The sequence below is a fragment of the Manihot esculenta genome, chromosome 11 (assembly GCF_001659605.2).
Source record: "Manihot esculenta cultivar AM560-2 chromosome 11, M.esculenta_v8, whole genome shotgun sequence".
In the NCBI taxonomy this organism is placed as follows: Eukaryota; Viridiplantae; Streptophyta; class Magnoliopsida; order Malpighiales; family Euphorbiaceae; genus Manihot; species Manihot esculenta.
The window spans coordinates 2,913,149-2,929,861 of NC_035171.2; the positions used below are offsets into that span (position 1 = coordinate 2,913,149).

Here is a 16,713-nt window from a genome sequence, read left to right on the forward strand (position 1 = left end):
ATAGCTTAGAGTGGACATGTAATGTTAAAGAGATGTACTAGTTGTGTATTGTGCTTGCCTTAGTGGTTTGTGTTGTAAATCTTTGGTTTATATACATGATCTGTATATGTATATGTTTTACAGAGTATGTGAAAAACCAGGCTTGACAGGTATGAGATAACCCACCTAGAGCAAGCTCTAGTCAGGGGTACAGGGTACAGAGTACAGAGTACTGAGTACAGTGATAGTGCATGCACAGGTTAAGCCTTGGTTCAGAAAAGAGTTTTATTTTTACAGAAAATGTATGATCATGTATGAGATTTACAGGTACACAAAGAGTATAGCAGGCTTGCTACGGGTTTTGGCGGCCTTAAGCCGACCTGAATCCTAGCGCCGGTGACGGTCCATTTTGGGGTCGTTACAGATTGGTATCAGAGCCCTAGGTTCATATGATCGGACCTATAGAGAGAGTGTCAGGCTCATAGAGATTACAGTTGGTCAAGCACAATAGGAAATTATGTCCACTAGGATAGGATGTTGAGTCCTGTCTTTTTGATGCTATGAAATGCATATGCATGTGTATTATGATTGAGATATATGTCTATGTGCTGATATGCTATAGTACGTGTTGTTTTTCAGAGAGTTAAGATGTGAGGAACTCGTCGATCAGCTCGATTGACTGGAGTCCCATCAGATAGTGAGAGATTAGCTACTCGTCCTCCTGCATTGCCGAGGGCAAGGTCACAAAGATCTAGCAGGGAAGGCATGTCAATAGACCCTAGAAGGTCTGTAGACGAGAGCAGAAGAGGGATTGTTAGAGGAGGTAGATCAGAGGAAGTGAGTGAGGCCATGGAGACTGATCCGTCTATGGATGAAGGTATCGGAGAATCCCAGGGAGGCGTTCAGGCCTCAGGTTTTGATTATCCAGCTGTTTCCCAGTATCCAGAGTATCTGATGGAGGGTATGTCGGAGTACTCTCGATTTGACCCATATCCTTCATACATGCCATATATGCCTTATCCTTACTATTACCCACCATATCCTATGTATCCATCCTCCCCTATCCATCCAAGTGCAGCACACCCAGAAATAAATGAACCAGTGCCCCCACCACCACAAACAGAACCAGCAGCCCCTGTTGCCCAAACACTTCCACCTAGTTCATCTGGAAGTAAGGTGAAAATGACTGAGTACCTGAAATTGGATGCTCCTAAGTTCAATACAGGAGATGATCCATTTGAGTACCTGAGAATTGTGAAGATGATCACTGATGAGTTGGGTGCTGATGATAGCAGAGCCATTGAGATGGCGGGGTTTACATTAAAATGTAAGAAGGCTCGAGAACGGTTCAAGAACTATATAGAGCCCAGAATGAACAGTATGTTGTGGGGAGAGTTCGCCAATGAGTCTGCAGGGTGGGCTTTTCCTGATAGCTCCAGGGAGATGAAGATAATAGAGTTTGAATAGTTGAGACAAACAGATGATATGAGTGTTGATGAGTTTACGGATAAGTTCCTGGATTTGCTTCAGTATGTGGGTCAGGCCTATGATACTGATCAGAAGAAGGCAAGAAGGTATACCATGAGACTTCATCCCATGTATTCTTCCTTGATCCTTCCAGCAGAAAAGGAGAGTTTTCACTCTATAATAGATGCAGCCAGGAAGATGGAAGCTAGTGCCAATATTCAGAAACAGTCAAAGGCATAGGCTTCAGGTTTTAAGGCCCCTGGTGCAGGAACCTCAGGTAGCAAAAGATGGGAAAAGGCAAAAGGAACAAAGAATAGATTCTGGAGTAAAGTCAAGTCTGGTCTGGGAATGGGTAGTGGCTCAAGCTCTGGCACAGCTATTCCAGCATGTAGGAGATGTGGGAGACCACACAGAGGAGCTTGTCAGTTGGGATCTTCAGCCCATTTTAGATGTGGACAGGAAGGGCATTTTGCTAGGGAATGTCCTCAGGTGACTTTTGCACCATCCCAGCAGATGAGTTCAGGCAGTGTTGTACAGCCAGTAGGGCAGCCAGTGGCTCCAGCCATGCCTCAGAGTAGTGGCAGAGGTAGAGGAAGAGGGGCAACCTCTACTTCAGTAGCAGGTTCCCGAGGTGGAAATCCTGTAGCCCCAGCACGGATTTTCACTGTGACTCAGGAGGAGGCTAATACATCGAACACAGTGGTGTCAGGTAATCTCATCATTGGGTGTTCAGATGTGTATGCTTTGATGGACCCCGGTGCTTCTCATTCCTTTATTGCTTCGAGAGCCATAGAGAGATTGGGTTTGATCAGTTCTGAGTTAGAGTATCCTCTCTGGGTCAGTGGACCCAAGTGCGACCCATCAGTGGCAGTGTCAGTCTGTCGTTTCAGTCCAGTGTTCATAGAGGGTAGATACCTTCCAGCTGACCTTGTGGTTCTAGATTTGACAGATTTTGACGTCATTCTAGGGATGGATTGGCTATCTACATATGGTGCTACCTTGGACTGTAGAGACAAGGTAGTTAGTCTCAGAGACCAGGATGGGTCGGAGTGTGTCTTCAGAGGAGATAGGAGAGGTACACCCAGAGGTCTGATTTCAGCCCTTCAGGCTCGTCGTTTGCTTAGGAGGGGTTGTCAGGGGTTTCTAGCTCATGTGAGGGAGCTAGACAGTCAGGTTAGGGAACCAGCTTCGATACCAGTAGTTCGAGAATTTCCAGATGTGTTCCCAGACGACTTATCAGGACTACCACCTGGTAGGGAGATAGAGTTTGAAATTGAATTGTTGCCTGATACTAGACCTATCTCTATTCCTCCCTACAGGATGGCACCAGCAGAGTTAAAAGAGCTGAAAGAGCAGTTACAGGACTTGGTAGATAAGGGTTTCATCCGTCCTAGTACCTCACCTTGGGGTGCTCCAGTGCTTTTGTTAGAAAGAAGGATGGATCCCTCAGACTTTGTATTGACTACCGACAGTTAAACAAGGTCACTACCAAGAATAGATATCCTCTGCCTAGGATTGATGATCTATTCGACCAGCTAGCTGGAGCAGGTTGTTTTTCTAAAATAGATCTGAGATCCGGATATCATCAGTTGAGAGTCAGAGAGGCAGATGTGCCTAAAACAGCGCTCAGGACCAGATATGGGCACTATGAATTCTTAGTGATGCCGTTCGGGTTGACTAATGCCCCTGCAGCATTCATGGATCTCATGAACAGAGTTTTCAGCGAGTTTCTGGATCACTTTGTGATTGTCTTTATCGATGACATCTTAGTGTATTCCAGAGATGCAGAGGAGCATGCCCAGCATCTGAGGATAGTTCTGCAGACACTGAGAGAGCATGGTTTATATGCCAAGTTCTCTAAGTGTGAGTTTTGGTTGAGGAGCATTTCTTTCTTGGGACACGTGGTATCAGCAGATGGAATTGAGGTAGATCCCAAGAAGATAGAGGCTGTAGCTAACTGGCCTAGACCCACTACAGTGACTGAGATTAAAAGCTTTCTGGGACTGGCAGGTTACTACAGGAGGTTCGTACAGGACTTCTCGAAGATAGCAGCTCCTATGACCAAATTGACTCAGAAGAACTAGAAGTTTGTCTGGTCAGACAATTGTGAAGAGAGCTTTGAGGAGCTCAAGAGGAGATTGACAACAGCACCAGTGCTAGCTCTGCCTGTTAGTGACGAGGATTTTACAGTGTTCTGTGATGCATCTCGAGTGGGATTGGGTTGTGTCTTGATGCAGCAGGATAGGGTGATTGCTTATGCTTCTAGACAGTTGAAGAAGCACGAGTTAAATTACCCCACCCATGACCTTGAGATGGCAGCAGTTATCTTTGCACTCAAGATGTGGAGGCATTACCTCTACGGAGTTAAATGCGAGATCTTTACTGATCACAAGAGTTTACAGTACATCTTGAGCCAGAGGGAGTTGAATTTGAGGCAGAGAAGATGGGTAGAATTGCTTAGTGATTATGATTGTAAGATCCAGTATCATCCGGGTAAGGCGAATGTTGTGGCAGACGCCCTAAGTCGGAAGTCACTGAGCAGTTTATCTCATATAGCAGCAGAGCGGAGACCAGTTGTGATGGAGCTTTACAAGCTCATCGAGGAAGGGTTGCAGCTAGAGTTGTCTGGTATAGGTGCGTTGATAGCACAGATGAGAGTGACACCAGTGTTTCTGGAGCAGATAGCTCAGAGACAGCACGAGGATCCGGAGTTGATGAAAATTGCCAGGACTGTTCAGTCAGGCAACCATGCAGAGTTCAGATTTGACAGCCAAGGAATCCTTCGCTATAGGAGTCGACTTTGTGTACCAGATAATAGCAGTCTGAAGGAAGACATTATGAGGGAAGCTCATAATGCGAGGTATAGTGTTCACCCGGGAATCACCAAGATGTATCGGGATTTGAAAAGGGTGTATTGGTGGCCAGCCATGAAGAAGGAAGTGGCACAGTTTGTAACAGCCTGTGAGGTTTGTCAGCGGGTGAAACTAGAACATCAGAAGCCGGCTGGAATGCTTAACCCACTGCCGATTCCAGAATGGAAATGGGAGAGCATAGCTATGGATTTTGTAGTGGGATTACCGGCAACATCCAACAGGATAGACTCTATATGGGTGATTGTGGACAGACTCACGAAATCTGCTCATTTCATTCCAGTTAGGAGTAACTATTCTGTGGATAAGTTGGCACAGGTTTATCTGGATGAGATAGTGAGATTGCATGGAGTCCCAGTGTCTATAGTTTCAGACAGAGGACCTCAGTTTACCTCCAGATTTTGGCGAAGTCTGCAGAGTGCAATGGGCATGAGATTAGATTTCAGTACTGCTTTCCACCCACAGACTGATGGGCAGTTAGAGAGGACCATCCAGACCATAGAGGATATGCTCCGAATGTGTGTGTTAGACTTTGGCGGTTCTTGGAGGCAGCATCTACCTTTGGTGGAGTTTGCCTACAATAACAGTCATCATGCTAGCATTGGGATGGCTCCTTATGAAGCATTATATGGGAGGAAGTACAGATCACCTGTTTGCTGGGAAGAGATAGGAGAGAAGGCTCTTGCAGGGCCAGAATTAGTAGAGATTACCAGTAGAACAGTGCCTGTGATCAGAGAAAAGATCAGAATAGCACAGAGTAGACAGAAAAGTTATGCAGACATTCGCAGGAAACTGTTAGAGTTTCAGGAGGGAGATTGGGTATTGCTGAAGGTGTCTCCAATGAAAGGAGTGGTTCGTTTTGGGAAGAAGGGTAAATTAGCTCCACGGTACATTGGACCCATTGAGATTTTGCAGAGGATCGGAAATGTATCATATAAGCTGGATTTACCTACTTCTATGTAGAGGATTCACCCGGTGTTTCATGTTTCTATGCTACGGAAATTTGTGTCAGATCCAGATCAGGTTATCAGTGAGCCTGATGTGGAGATTTTAGGGGATCTCACTTATGTAGAGCAGCCAGTACGGATTCTGGACACACAGATCAGACAGCTAAGGAACAAGGAGATTCCGATGGTGAAAGTTTTGTGGAACCACCATAACCTGGAAGAGTGCACCTGGGAGACGCGGGAGTCTATGCTCCAGCAGTATCCATATCTGTTTTGAGGTTAGTTCCCTTTTTTTATTGTGTTTTTGTTTATTTTAGGAACATCCGAGGACGAATGTTCTTAAGGGGGGGAGAATGTAATACCCGGCTAGAGTCTGGCACCGGAATTCCTGTCGTCCGGTGGAATCCGGGATGTCGAAAGCCTCTAGAAGGGTAGGATTTATGTTTTTCTAAAGAAATGTTGTATGTTTTAATGTTTTAAGTTATATGGAACTAAGTTTTGAGTTGAAATGAACCAAGGCAGATGAGCCAAGTTCGGCCGCCGAAGGTAAGTTCGGCCGCCGAAGGTAAGTTCGGCCGCCGAAAGTGCCCAATGTTCGGCTTCCAAAGTGCAAGTTCGGCCCCCGAATGTTGCATGGTTTTGCATGCGATTCGGCAGCCGAAGCTGAGTTGGCCAGCTAGCTAAGTCAGTATTTTGGACAGATGTTGGCCTCAGATCATTGCCATGGATAGGCCACGTCTCTCATGACTCATCTGCAAGTGTTTTAGCTGCTCATGCAGAGTTTCTGTTGGTTTTCAAAGGTTTGAAGGTTTTGAAGTTGAAAAATAAGTTTTTGAGGTTTAATGAGTTTGAAGAAAAGTTGATCCATTTTTCTTTGTTCAGATCGTTCATCTTCTTATTTACAAGAGGTAAGTGAAGATCTTGAACTTGTTTTAATGTTCTACAGAAGTTTTATGGAGGTTTGGTTAAAGATGCATGTTTAGGTGAAAAATGGTAGTTTTGATGATTTATGCATGTAAGCATGATTATGTGTTATGTTTGGTATGTTTGTTGGGGTTTTTAGATAGTTTTGGACCCCTTTGGACATATACTTGAGTATATGTGTGTTGAGGTATTGATATATGCATGTTTAGAAAGGTTGAGGGGATGGAGGAGCTAGGTTGCCGTTGGAGCTGAGTTCTGGATGAACTCAGGTTCGGCAGCCGAAGGTTCATTCGGCCGCCGAACCTGTTGCATGGTGGCTTTGGCTGCCACAGCTTGCCCCCGAGAGTTTTGAAGTTCGGCTCTGTTTGGGGGGTTCGGCCGCCGAAGGTGCCGCCGAAGGTTAGAGACTTTCGTCTCTGGAGTGCCTTTTGGCCCCCGAAACTTGCCCCCGAAAGGGTTCGGCCGCCGAAGATTGAGATTCGGCCGCCGAAGGTGCATGAGTTTCGTCTCTGGAGAGGACTTTCGGCCGCCGAACCTGCCGCCGAAAGTGTCCTGTTCAGCTTTTCTTTTGCATGCTTTGCATGAGTTTTAGAATGAGATTAAGGGGATTCTTGGGGAGTTTAATTGAGTTATTCTTAAGTAAGTTTGGTCCCTCATTTGAGTCTTTCTGTGGTTACACAGACCAGAGGAACCAGAGAGAGCAGCAGTGAGTACTGCTCCAGAGTTTACTGAACCTGCAAAGTCAGTCCAGACAGCCAGAGGTGAGTGGAACTAAACTTATTACTCCTTTTAATTTGAAGTATTAACTGCTTTTAGCATCTTTCATGCATCATGATTATGCAATAGTTTGATTGCATTAGATTCACAAAGATGTTGCATTGCATATCTATTTGTTGGTGTGAGTAAATGCTGAATGATCCAGTAGTTCCAGACAGGAAGTCCAGGACCCCATTCTACGGCCTGGCAAGTAGAGGAAAGTCCAGGACCCCATTCTACGGCCTGGCTGGTATAGTAAGACCAGGTTTCCGGTCTATGCCTGGCAAATGGTAAGTACAGGTGTTATATACACATATACATATACAGGACAGGAAGACCAGGACCCCAGTCTACGGCCTGGCACGGTTACTGGGACTATGTGGTGACAGGTTTACTCTTGATGTGGATTGTCTGTGATATGACGCATTTCATAAGATCATATTTTAATGACTTGTTTTATTGTTCTACTCACTAGGCTATAGAGCTCATCCCACTCCCTTAACTCCAGTCTTGCAGGTTCAGTGTACAGTGTACAGGGGAAGACCAGAAGAGTATCAGAAAGAGAGAAGAGTTATGTAATAGCTTAGAGTGGACATGTAATGTTAAAGAGATGTACTAGTTGTGTATTGTGCTTGCCTTAGTGGTTTGTGTTGTAAATCTTTGGTTTATATACATGATCTGTATATGTATATGTTTTACAGAGTATGTGAAAAACCAGGCTTGACAGGTATGAGATAACCCACCTAGAGCAAGCTCTAGTCAGGGGTACAGGGTACAGGGTACAGAGTACAGAGTACTGAGTACAGTGATAGTGCATGCACAGGTTAAGCCTTGGTTCAGAAAAGAGTTTTATTTTCACAGAAAATGTATGATCATGTATGAGATTTACAGGTACACAGAGAGTATAGCAGGTTTGCTACGGGTTTTGGCGGCCTTAAGCCGACCTGAATCCTAGCGCCGGTGACGGTCCATTTTGGGGTCGTTACACTAAAACTGCCTCCTCAGGCAGGTTCGGCGGCCGAACCTGGATTCTCCAGAATGGCAGAACCCGATTTGCCTCACTCATCTAGCCTCCCAAAACCCTCCAAACTCATGCTCAAAACTCAAAAGCATGCATAAACACATTTCCAAGCATATAGGGGCTTAAAACTAGCCTATACCCCTACAAACATCAGCATAGCATCACATTTATCATAGACCTAACATAAACCCTAACATTTCAGATCTACTCTAAACATGCATTAATAACTCTTTAACCCTTCTTAAAACTCATTTAAAATATCATAAAAGATGAGGATCTACACTTACCTCTTGAAGATCGAGAGGAGATGTGATCCAAACTCGGAGATGAGGAGAAAAGGGTCTCCGGAGGTCTCCAAACCTCAAAACTTTGATCTTGACTTGAAATCTTCAAAACCAAGTTAAAACTCATAAAGATCTTAGAGAAAAACATAAAATCAAGCAAAACAACCATGGAAGGGCAAAAACTCATCTATACCCTAAAATGAAGGAAAAACTCGCCTATTTTCTGACAGGGGGCCTTTTATAGGTGGCTGGCCAGACCACCTTCGGCGACCAAACGAACTTCTGCAACTGCCCCATGTTCGACGGCCGAACCTGGGTTTTTCATCCATGGCTTTTTCTTTCAAAACTCAATTTTCTTTCTTCCTTAAAACCATAAAACATGTAAAAATATTTTATGAAAACCTTATTATACCCTTCTAAGAGGTTCTGACATCCGAGATTCCTGAATTCCAATAGAGATTCCACCGGAAAGTTGAAATTCCGATGCCGGGGTCTAGCCGGGTATTACAGATATGACTCAAAAACTGACAAAAATTTTTCTGAATATATATATAATGAATACGTATAACCTGCTATAATTTTAAAATATAAGAAAAAAATATGAAGGATAGAACTGGTGGCTAGTCTAATTAATTCATAATATATTTACACCATTGTTCCCTCTATGAAGATAAATATATATATATATACCAAATAAAATACATCCAATAGCCTGAGCATACAATTTATATATCATCCTCTAAAATTACAAAAAAGTTACAAAGGACTTAGAATTGGTTTGACCTCCACCAGACTCTGAAACTGAAGAAGTGGAAGAAAGGACAATACTAGAAGATATAGACTACTAGAAGTGGATCACTCAAAAGAATCTGTAATATTAAAAATATAAGGGGTGAGTACAATTTACTCAATGAATGGATAAATAAATAATAAAAGAGGATAGATAAATTTTAGGTACTTAGTAGTATCAACTATTAAGTTAAATTAGGTCAGCTGAATAAATATAATTTAATTCATTTAATATAAATTAAGCTGAATAAACATTTTGCTAAGATATCATTGATGGAATAATAAATACAGAATCATGAATGTGATAAATAAAATCCGGATACACTCATGACATGCTCCCTGTGGATAATACTGACATATCAAGTGTGTTAAAATAAAATAATAATAGCCTGAGAGCAATAGTGGCATCTTAGACTCGATGATGACAATGTTGGCCCAATGACAAATAAAATACTGGTTATACACATGTGCAGAGGCGCCCCAAAAGGTGACCACCTGACATACGCTCCAAAGACAGTATGTATATCAAGCGTTGTCCCAAAAATATTATAAATATATGCTAAACTGAAAATAAATTTGACATAGAGCAACTAGCCTTGGACTTTAAGGCATATTTAGACCGGGCCTAACTTTTGCTGCCGACGTCCGATGGAGAACCACGATAACTTTTCAAAAAGGGAATTTCGAGATGCACAACTTTTAAAAGTGTGACCACCTGACATACGCCCCAAAGACAGTATGTATATCAAGCATTGTCCCAAAAACATTATAAATATATGCTAAACTGAAAATAAATTTGATATAGAGCAACTAGCCTTGGACTTTAAGGCATATTTAGACCGGGCCTAACTTTTGCTACCGACGTCCGATGGAGAACCACGATAGCTTTTCAAAAAGGAAATTTCGAGATGCACGACTTTTAAAAGTGTGACGAGAGTCGCAGGTCTTGTCACAAAGTTCGATATGGAAATTTCATCGTCTTTCAGCATATCTTTTCTCTTATATCATTTTAGCCAAACGATATTGGTTAAAACTCCTAAAGAAGTCTAATTAGTCCTTTATCATATTAGTATCAGAGTAAAGTTCGACCATGGCAAATTAACAAGAGGCGCGACTTGCTGCGATTGAGGCATCTTTGACATAATTGAGGAAGATGATCGGACAGCTGACCCTACAGTAAGGAATCCACTAACCCGCCGCCGCTGCACACCCCCAGCCAGTCGCCTATCTTATGCCTGTAAATCTCCAACAGAACTATCAAGAAAGTTACAAGATCAAGATAAATTTTCAAAACTTTTCTGATTCGTTGAATGTGAAATCTGTTCTTATTGGCTGACAGAGGTTGAACGTTTTTTCGAAATTATGAACGTGGAAGAGGATCACAAAGTTCCAATTGTGACCTATAAGTTAAAAAGAGTGTAGCAGTCTGGTGGAATTCGATTCAAAACGAACGCTATCGAAAGAGGCCGGAACCCATACGAAACTGGGTGTTGATAAAGCAAATAATTGAACAACGTTTCTTGCCAAGTGATCACGTTTAGATTTTATATAACTGGTATCATGACTATATATATGGGAACCGAAAGGTGAATGAATATACCGATGAATTTATTTAAATGAATTAAAAATGCATTTATTATAATAAAAATAAAAACATTTAGGTAAGGTATATCTTAAGAGTTTTCAATAATTTATATTAGCATGATCTAATAATAAAATTTTAAAAGGGAGAATGAAGATAATATTTATTTATTTGTGGATTTGATAGGTCTACGGTGATAAGTTTCCAACCATTGTCACGAGCTAAAAACGTTTAAGGGAAAGAAAGGGCTTTAATAAAAGACTAGTCTTCTTCATCTTCAATTTCAAGGACGTATTTCTCAAGTTTATTTATTTTGTTTGTTTCATTCATTTTCCACAATAAATAACAAATTGACTTCCTCATTTTCCACGATAAATTTGAATTTTTTAAAATTTGATTCTACTCAATTCATTTATTTCTTAAAATTAAAAAAATAAAATAATTATTAATTTAAAACAAAGAAATTAAATAATTAAAATATATTTTAATTTTAATATAATCCAATAATTTTGATATTATATATTTTGATATAATCTAATAATTAAATATAATATTATATATTTGAAAGAATTTTAATTATTTTAAAGATAATTAATAAAAAATTAAATATATCGACTTTTCATTTGACAAAATTAAAATATAGAAGCTAAATTACTGACATTTTAAAATAAATTCCTTTACAAGTGGCTATAAATTAAAAACTCAAAGAAATTGCGAGGAAAGGATGAACATGGATGGACGGAAAGCTGTGGTTTCAGTTACACTATGGTTAATCTTTGTTCTGCTGTCTGCTACTTTCAGAAACCTAAAACTAGCTGCAGCAAAGGATGACAAGCTTGCTGAAAAACGAAAGCTTGCCGACAGTAATTCGGGTACGTGTGGACAACTTAACGTATCCTTATTATGTTTTGCTCATTTGATGGACATTGTTGATGATTTTGTATTGTTTTAAGTTTGTTTTGATCCAATAATGTGTATTGAGAAGAATAATTGATTTTCTTTTTTTGGAAAAAAATTATTAGGTTTCTTGAGTATTGATTGTGGGGTGGATCAAGATTATTTCGATGAGAAAATGGAAATATTTTACAAGTCTGACAAAGATTTCACAAGCACCGGAGAAAACAAGTACGTGTCTCCCGGATACGATGATGATGATGATTCTTCTTATACTGGACGTATATTGCATAGTTTAAGGTTCTTTCCAAAAGGAAGAAAGAATTGCTACAAATTGAGACCTGAGAATGGCAAGAATCAAAATTATCTCATCAGAGCATTCTTCAAATATGGGAATTACGATGCCCAGTACCAAATTCCAAAGTTTGATGTGTATCTCGAGGCTAATTTTTGGATGACTGTCTATCTTCCAAATGCATCATACCCGTTGATGTATGAGATTATTTATTTTTCATTAACCGATATTATTAACATATGTCTCGTAAATACTTTATCTGGAACACCTTTTATCTCAGCACTAGAACTCAGACTGCTGAATAATTCTGTTTATAAAATCGAGTCCAAATCCCTAAATACACTTAGAAGAGATGACCTTGGCAACTCAACCAACAGGATGGTCAGGTAAGATGTTTTAATTTTTCTTTTTTATATTAGCAGTTTTATTTTCAACAAAATGTGAGATGGTCAGGATTTCAGGTACAAGAATGACGTGTATGATCGCATATGGTATACAAGTGCTGCTACTGACTACATTTCATTGAACACCACCTCAAATATTGAGGTTCAGAGCATCAACAACACCCTTAAAACGCCGGTTGACGTTTTAAGAACTGCGCTCCAATTACGAAGTCCCCTCAGATCATTGGGTCGCTCCTTTCCCGGTTTGAATAATTACGGTAATGAAAATGAATACTATGCCTGCTTTCACTTCGCCGAAATATTACCGATTTCACAAGGCAAAGGCAAACGCCCAAGGGAATTCACCATCAATTTTAACGGTGCCAACTATGGACGTACTACCCTCCAATATTTGAACCCACTTACCACTTGTTACGGACCTCGTAAATCAAGAGTTAATGGCCTTGTGGATTTCTTTATCAATCAAACTGTACGGTCTGACCTTCCACCTATCCTTAATGCCTTTGAGCTCTTTTATGTAATGCCGCCACTTGTTTCGCCCACAGACCCAGCAGATGGTAGGATATTTTATCTCCGTTTCTCTTCCGTTCTGCGATTTGTTACAAGATTCTTTCTTTTCTCATCTTGTGCTTTTTCTCACGAATCATTTTAGTTGATGCTATGACGGTCATCCAGCAAATGTACAATATTAATAAAGATGATAGCTGGCAAGGAGACCCCTGTCTGCCAAGAGATTATTCCTGGGCTGGCTTGAACTGCAGCTATGACACTAATTCCCCAAGAATCATCTCTCTGTGAGTTCATTTTCGAATAATTACAAGACTGTACACAACAACATATATTATATTGTTTATCAAGATATCTTTCTCTTACTCAAGCAAATCATGAGCAGGGACCTCAGTGGAAGTAAGTTGACTGGAAAAATATCTTCCTCATTCTCCAATCTCACAGCCATACGATTCTTGTAAGTATTAGTTGACTACTTCACTTGTAACAAATTTTTGGTTCTGAGTTAAATTGCAAACAAACACCAGCAGGCACAATCTGCTGTTTGAGTTACAACGAAAAAAGCAGGCACCAGCGTACATACATATTTCCATTATGCAAGTCTATATGTGCATATTTATGTGGCATCTACTCATTTAGAAAAATTAAAAATCTAACTATATGCAATTTATTTTTCCTTCAGAGATTTATCAGGTAATGAACTGACTGGAACAGTACCAGAATTTTTAGCACAACTGCCAAATTTAACTGTTCTGTAAGTTAATATAGGCTTTGATATTGCCGTGAGAAATTTCAGATCGGAGTATACAGGTAATTTACCTCCTACTTTTTTTTTTCCCCAGAAATTTAAGTGGAAACAAGCTAACAGGTTCAGTTCCTCAGTCTCTTGTCCAAAAAGCTAACAATAGACTGCTGCAGCTGAGGTTTGAAAATGCTTGTATTTTCTCTTTGCCTCTTTTCAATTTGCTTTTCCTACATACAAGATGAACTGTTTCGCTTTATGTTTAGGCCTTAGAGGCCATCACATCATCATCAGTCATATGATAATTGATCACTAAAAAATTTAACGATGTTATGCTTAATGTCAGCTTGGAAGGCAATCCAAGTCTTTGCCAGACAGATTCCTGCGAGAAAAAGAAGCACAATAATGTTCTCCTTCCAGTTGTTATATCCTTTGCAACAGTTATGGTGCTTCTCTTCCTCAGCAGTATATTTTTCTTTTGGAGAATGAAAAGACAAGAAGGTAATTTTACAATTATGATCATGCTCATTGCGGCAAGGATGATTTTACAACTATTTGTTCTTTCTACATATTTGCATCTTTCAAATTACATTTACTTTGATGCTTTCCCAGCAACATCACAATCTAAGAAGGAAGGACTAGTAATTTCAACGAATCGGTCCTTTAGTTATTCGGAGATCGTAAGTATTACTAATAACTTTGAAACCATCATCGGAGAAGGAGGGTTCGGAAAAGTTTACTTTGGGACTCTGAAAGATAACGTTCAAGTTGCTGTCAAATTGCTCTCTCAAAATTCAAGGCAAGGCTACAAGGAATTTCAATCTGAGGTCAGATTCTGCAAGTTCAATGTCAATCGAATTACTTGCTCTTTGTTTGAATCCTAACTTCAAGATGTATAACTTATGTTAGCTAAAATGCATTAGCAATTTGGAATGCAGGCACAACTGTTGATGATTGTTCATCACAGAAACTTGGTTTCTCTAATTGGCTACTGTGATGACCGTCATAATAAGGCTCTGATTTATGAATACATGGTTAATGGAAATTTGCGAGAGCATTTATCAGGTAACCAACTTATTCTATGCCTCTCATTTTTCTTGAACAACACCAACTGAAAGAGAAGATTGTTTACATATTTTGATTGCAGAGACAAGTGGAAGTACTTTGAATTGGAATGAAAGACTTCATATTGCAGCAGATGCAGCACACGGTTCCTATCTGATCCATTTTAGATTATTTAACTTTTCTCTTCATTGATAATTTCTTACTTCTTTGTGTTATCCAATTCTAAATGGGGAGTTGCAGGACTGGAATATCTACATAACGGTTGCAAGCCACCGATAATCCACAGGGATTTGAAGACTTCCAACATCTTATTGAATGAAAAATTGCGAGCAAAGATATCAGATTTCGGGCTATCAAGAGCTTTCGCAAATGAAAGTGGTTCACATATAACAACTCGTCCTGCAGGCACAATCGGCTACCTGGATCCTCAGTAGGTTCTCAGCTCCACATTTATTCTAATGCTCTCTAAACTTTTTCAGCTAGTGATCTGCTGATATCCAGTTTCTTTTCATTTTTCAATTAGGGCTCAGTCATCAGGAAACTTTAATAAGAAAAGCGACATATACAGCTTTGGGATAATTCTACTTGAGCTGATAACTGGTCAACCTGCCATAAGAAGAGACGTCAATGGAGAAATTATTCGAATACAAGAGTGGGTTACACCAATAATTGAGAATGGCGATGTCAGAAGCATAGTTGATCCCAGGCTACAGGGAGACTTAGATACCAATTCTGCCTGGAAAGCTGTGGAAATAGCTCTGTCCTGTGTACTGAATACAGCAACTCGAAGGCCAGACATGACTGATGTATTGATTGAACTGAAGGAATGTTTGGGTATGGTAACAGCTGTTGTTGGATCTCAGAGGATAGATAGAGGAAGGACAAGATCCATCAATTCACTTGAAATGAGGTCTTTGGAAACCTACACTGAAACGGCTCCCAGTCCAAGGTAGTCTCATATCACGTCCCAATGTCAACGGGAGCTGAAAATATTTGGTGTGCAAGCCTCTATTTTGTATGTTCGTATGTAATAATTAGATAAACTATATTTTAGTCCTTATATTATAATTAAGGAATCAATTTATATATTTTTTTCACACAATATTCTTATTGTACTATACTACATAAATAAAAGAAACTTTTATATTTAAAAATTCAAATCCTCCTTCCTTTTTTATTCTCTTCTCCAAAGAAGAATGGCAAATTGATAGATGTGTATTATGAAATTTGAAAACTTTTGTAATACCCGGCTCGAGTCCGGCCTCGGAATTCCTGTAGAATGGTGGAATCTCGGGTGTCGGAACCCTCGAGAAGGGTAATACATATGTTTTCTTATGTATTTTGACTTGTTTTAAGGTTTTAAGTATAAAGGAAAATGAGTTTTTGAAAGAAAAGAGTCAAGGGAGAAAATGGCAAGTTCGGCCGCCGAATGTGACTTTCGGCCGCCGAACCTTGCATGGTTTCGGATTCATGTTTGGCCGCCGAAGGTGGTATGACCAGCCACCTATAAAAGGGCGCCAAGTTGGTGGAAGGATGATATTTTGCTTCCATCTTCAGCCAGAGGTGAGTCCAACACCCTCCCTAGTTGACTTTCATGATCTTGCTCAAATCTTGTAAGGTTTTGAAGAGTTTTCATGTGTTTTTAAAGGTTTTGAGAGTTTTGAGCAAAAGAACCAAGTTTTGAAGTTTGGGGAGTTGTGAGGAGATTTCTCCATATCTCCACGTTAGGATCACTTGATCTCTTGTTTGGAAGAGGTAAGTCAAGATCCAGAACCTTTTTTACTGATTTTTGAAGGTTTTATGGGAGTTGTATGGATAGTATGCATGAATAGGGTTTTGGTTGAGGTTTTGCATGATTTTGTGTTTAAGCATGTTTAAGTGTTGTTTGATATGTTTCTTGGGGTTATAAGTGAGTTTTAGGCCCTTTTATGCATGTTTGATGGTATGTGCTAGTTGGGAGTAGTTGATATGCATGTTGGGTAAGTTTGGGGGAAAGGTTTGCATGAAACAGAGCAGGGTTCTGCCCAGCTGGCAAAACCAGGTTCGGCCGCCGAACGAAGGTTCGGCCGCCGAACCCCTTGTGGAGGCAGTTTCGGCTGCCAAAGCTTGCCCCCGAAAGCTAGGCTTTCGGTTTAGAAAGGGACTTTCGGCCGCCGAAAGAGGGAGTTCGGCCGCCGAAAGTGTGTG

At 40.4% G+C, this 16,713-nt stretch overlaps 1 protein-coding gene across 1 annotated transcript; it reads left to right on the plus strand.

The window, feature by feature from the left end:
• Nucleotides 1-11,318: 11,318 nt before the first annotated feature.
• LOC110626389 (senescence-induced receptor-like serine/threonine-protein kinase) lies at nucleotides 11,319-15,625 on the plus strand. Its single transcript, XM_043962071.1, has 13 exons — nucleotides 11,319-11,491; nucleotides 11,642-12,194; nucleotides 12,270-12,769; nucleotides 12,865-13,006; nucleotides 13,105-13,176; nucleotides 13,402-13,473; nucleotides 13,562-13,642; nucleotides 13,808-13,962; nucleotides 14,074-14,288; nucleotides 14,400-14,526; nucleotides 14,609-14,671; nucleotides 14,767-14,956; nucleotides 15,050-15,625. The coding sequence occupies exons 1-13, from the start codon at nucleotides 11,344-11,346 to the stop codon at nucleotides 15,477-15,479; spliced, it is 2,748 nt and encodes a 915-aa protein (XP_043818006.1). The 5' UTR covers nucleotides 11,319-11,343; the 3' UTR covers nucleotides 15,480-15,625.
• Nucleotides 15,626-16,713: the final 1,088 nt, after the last annotated feature.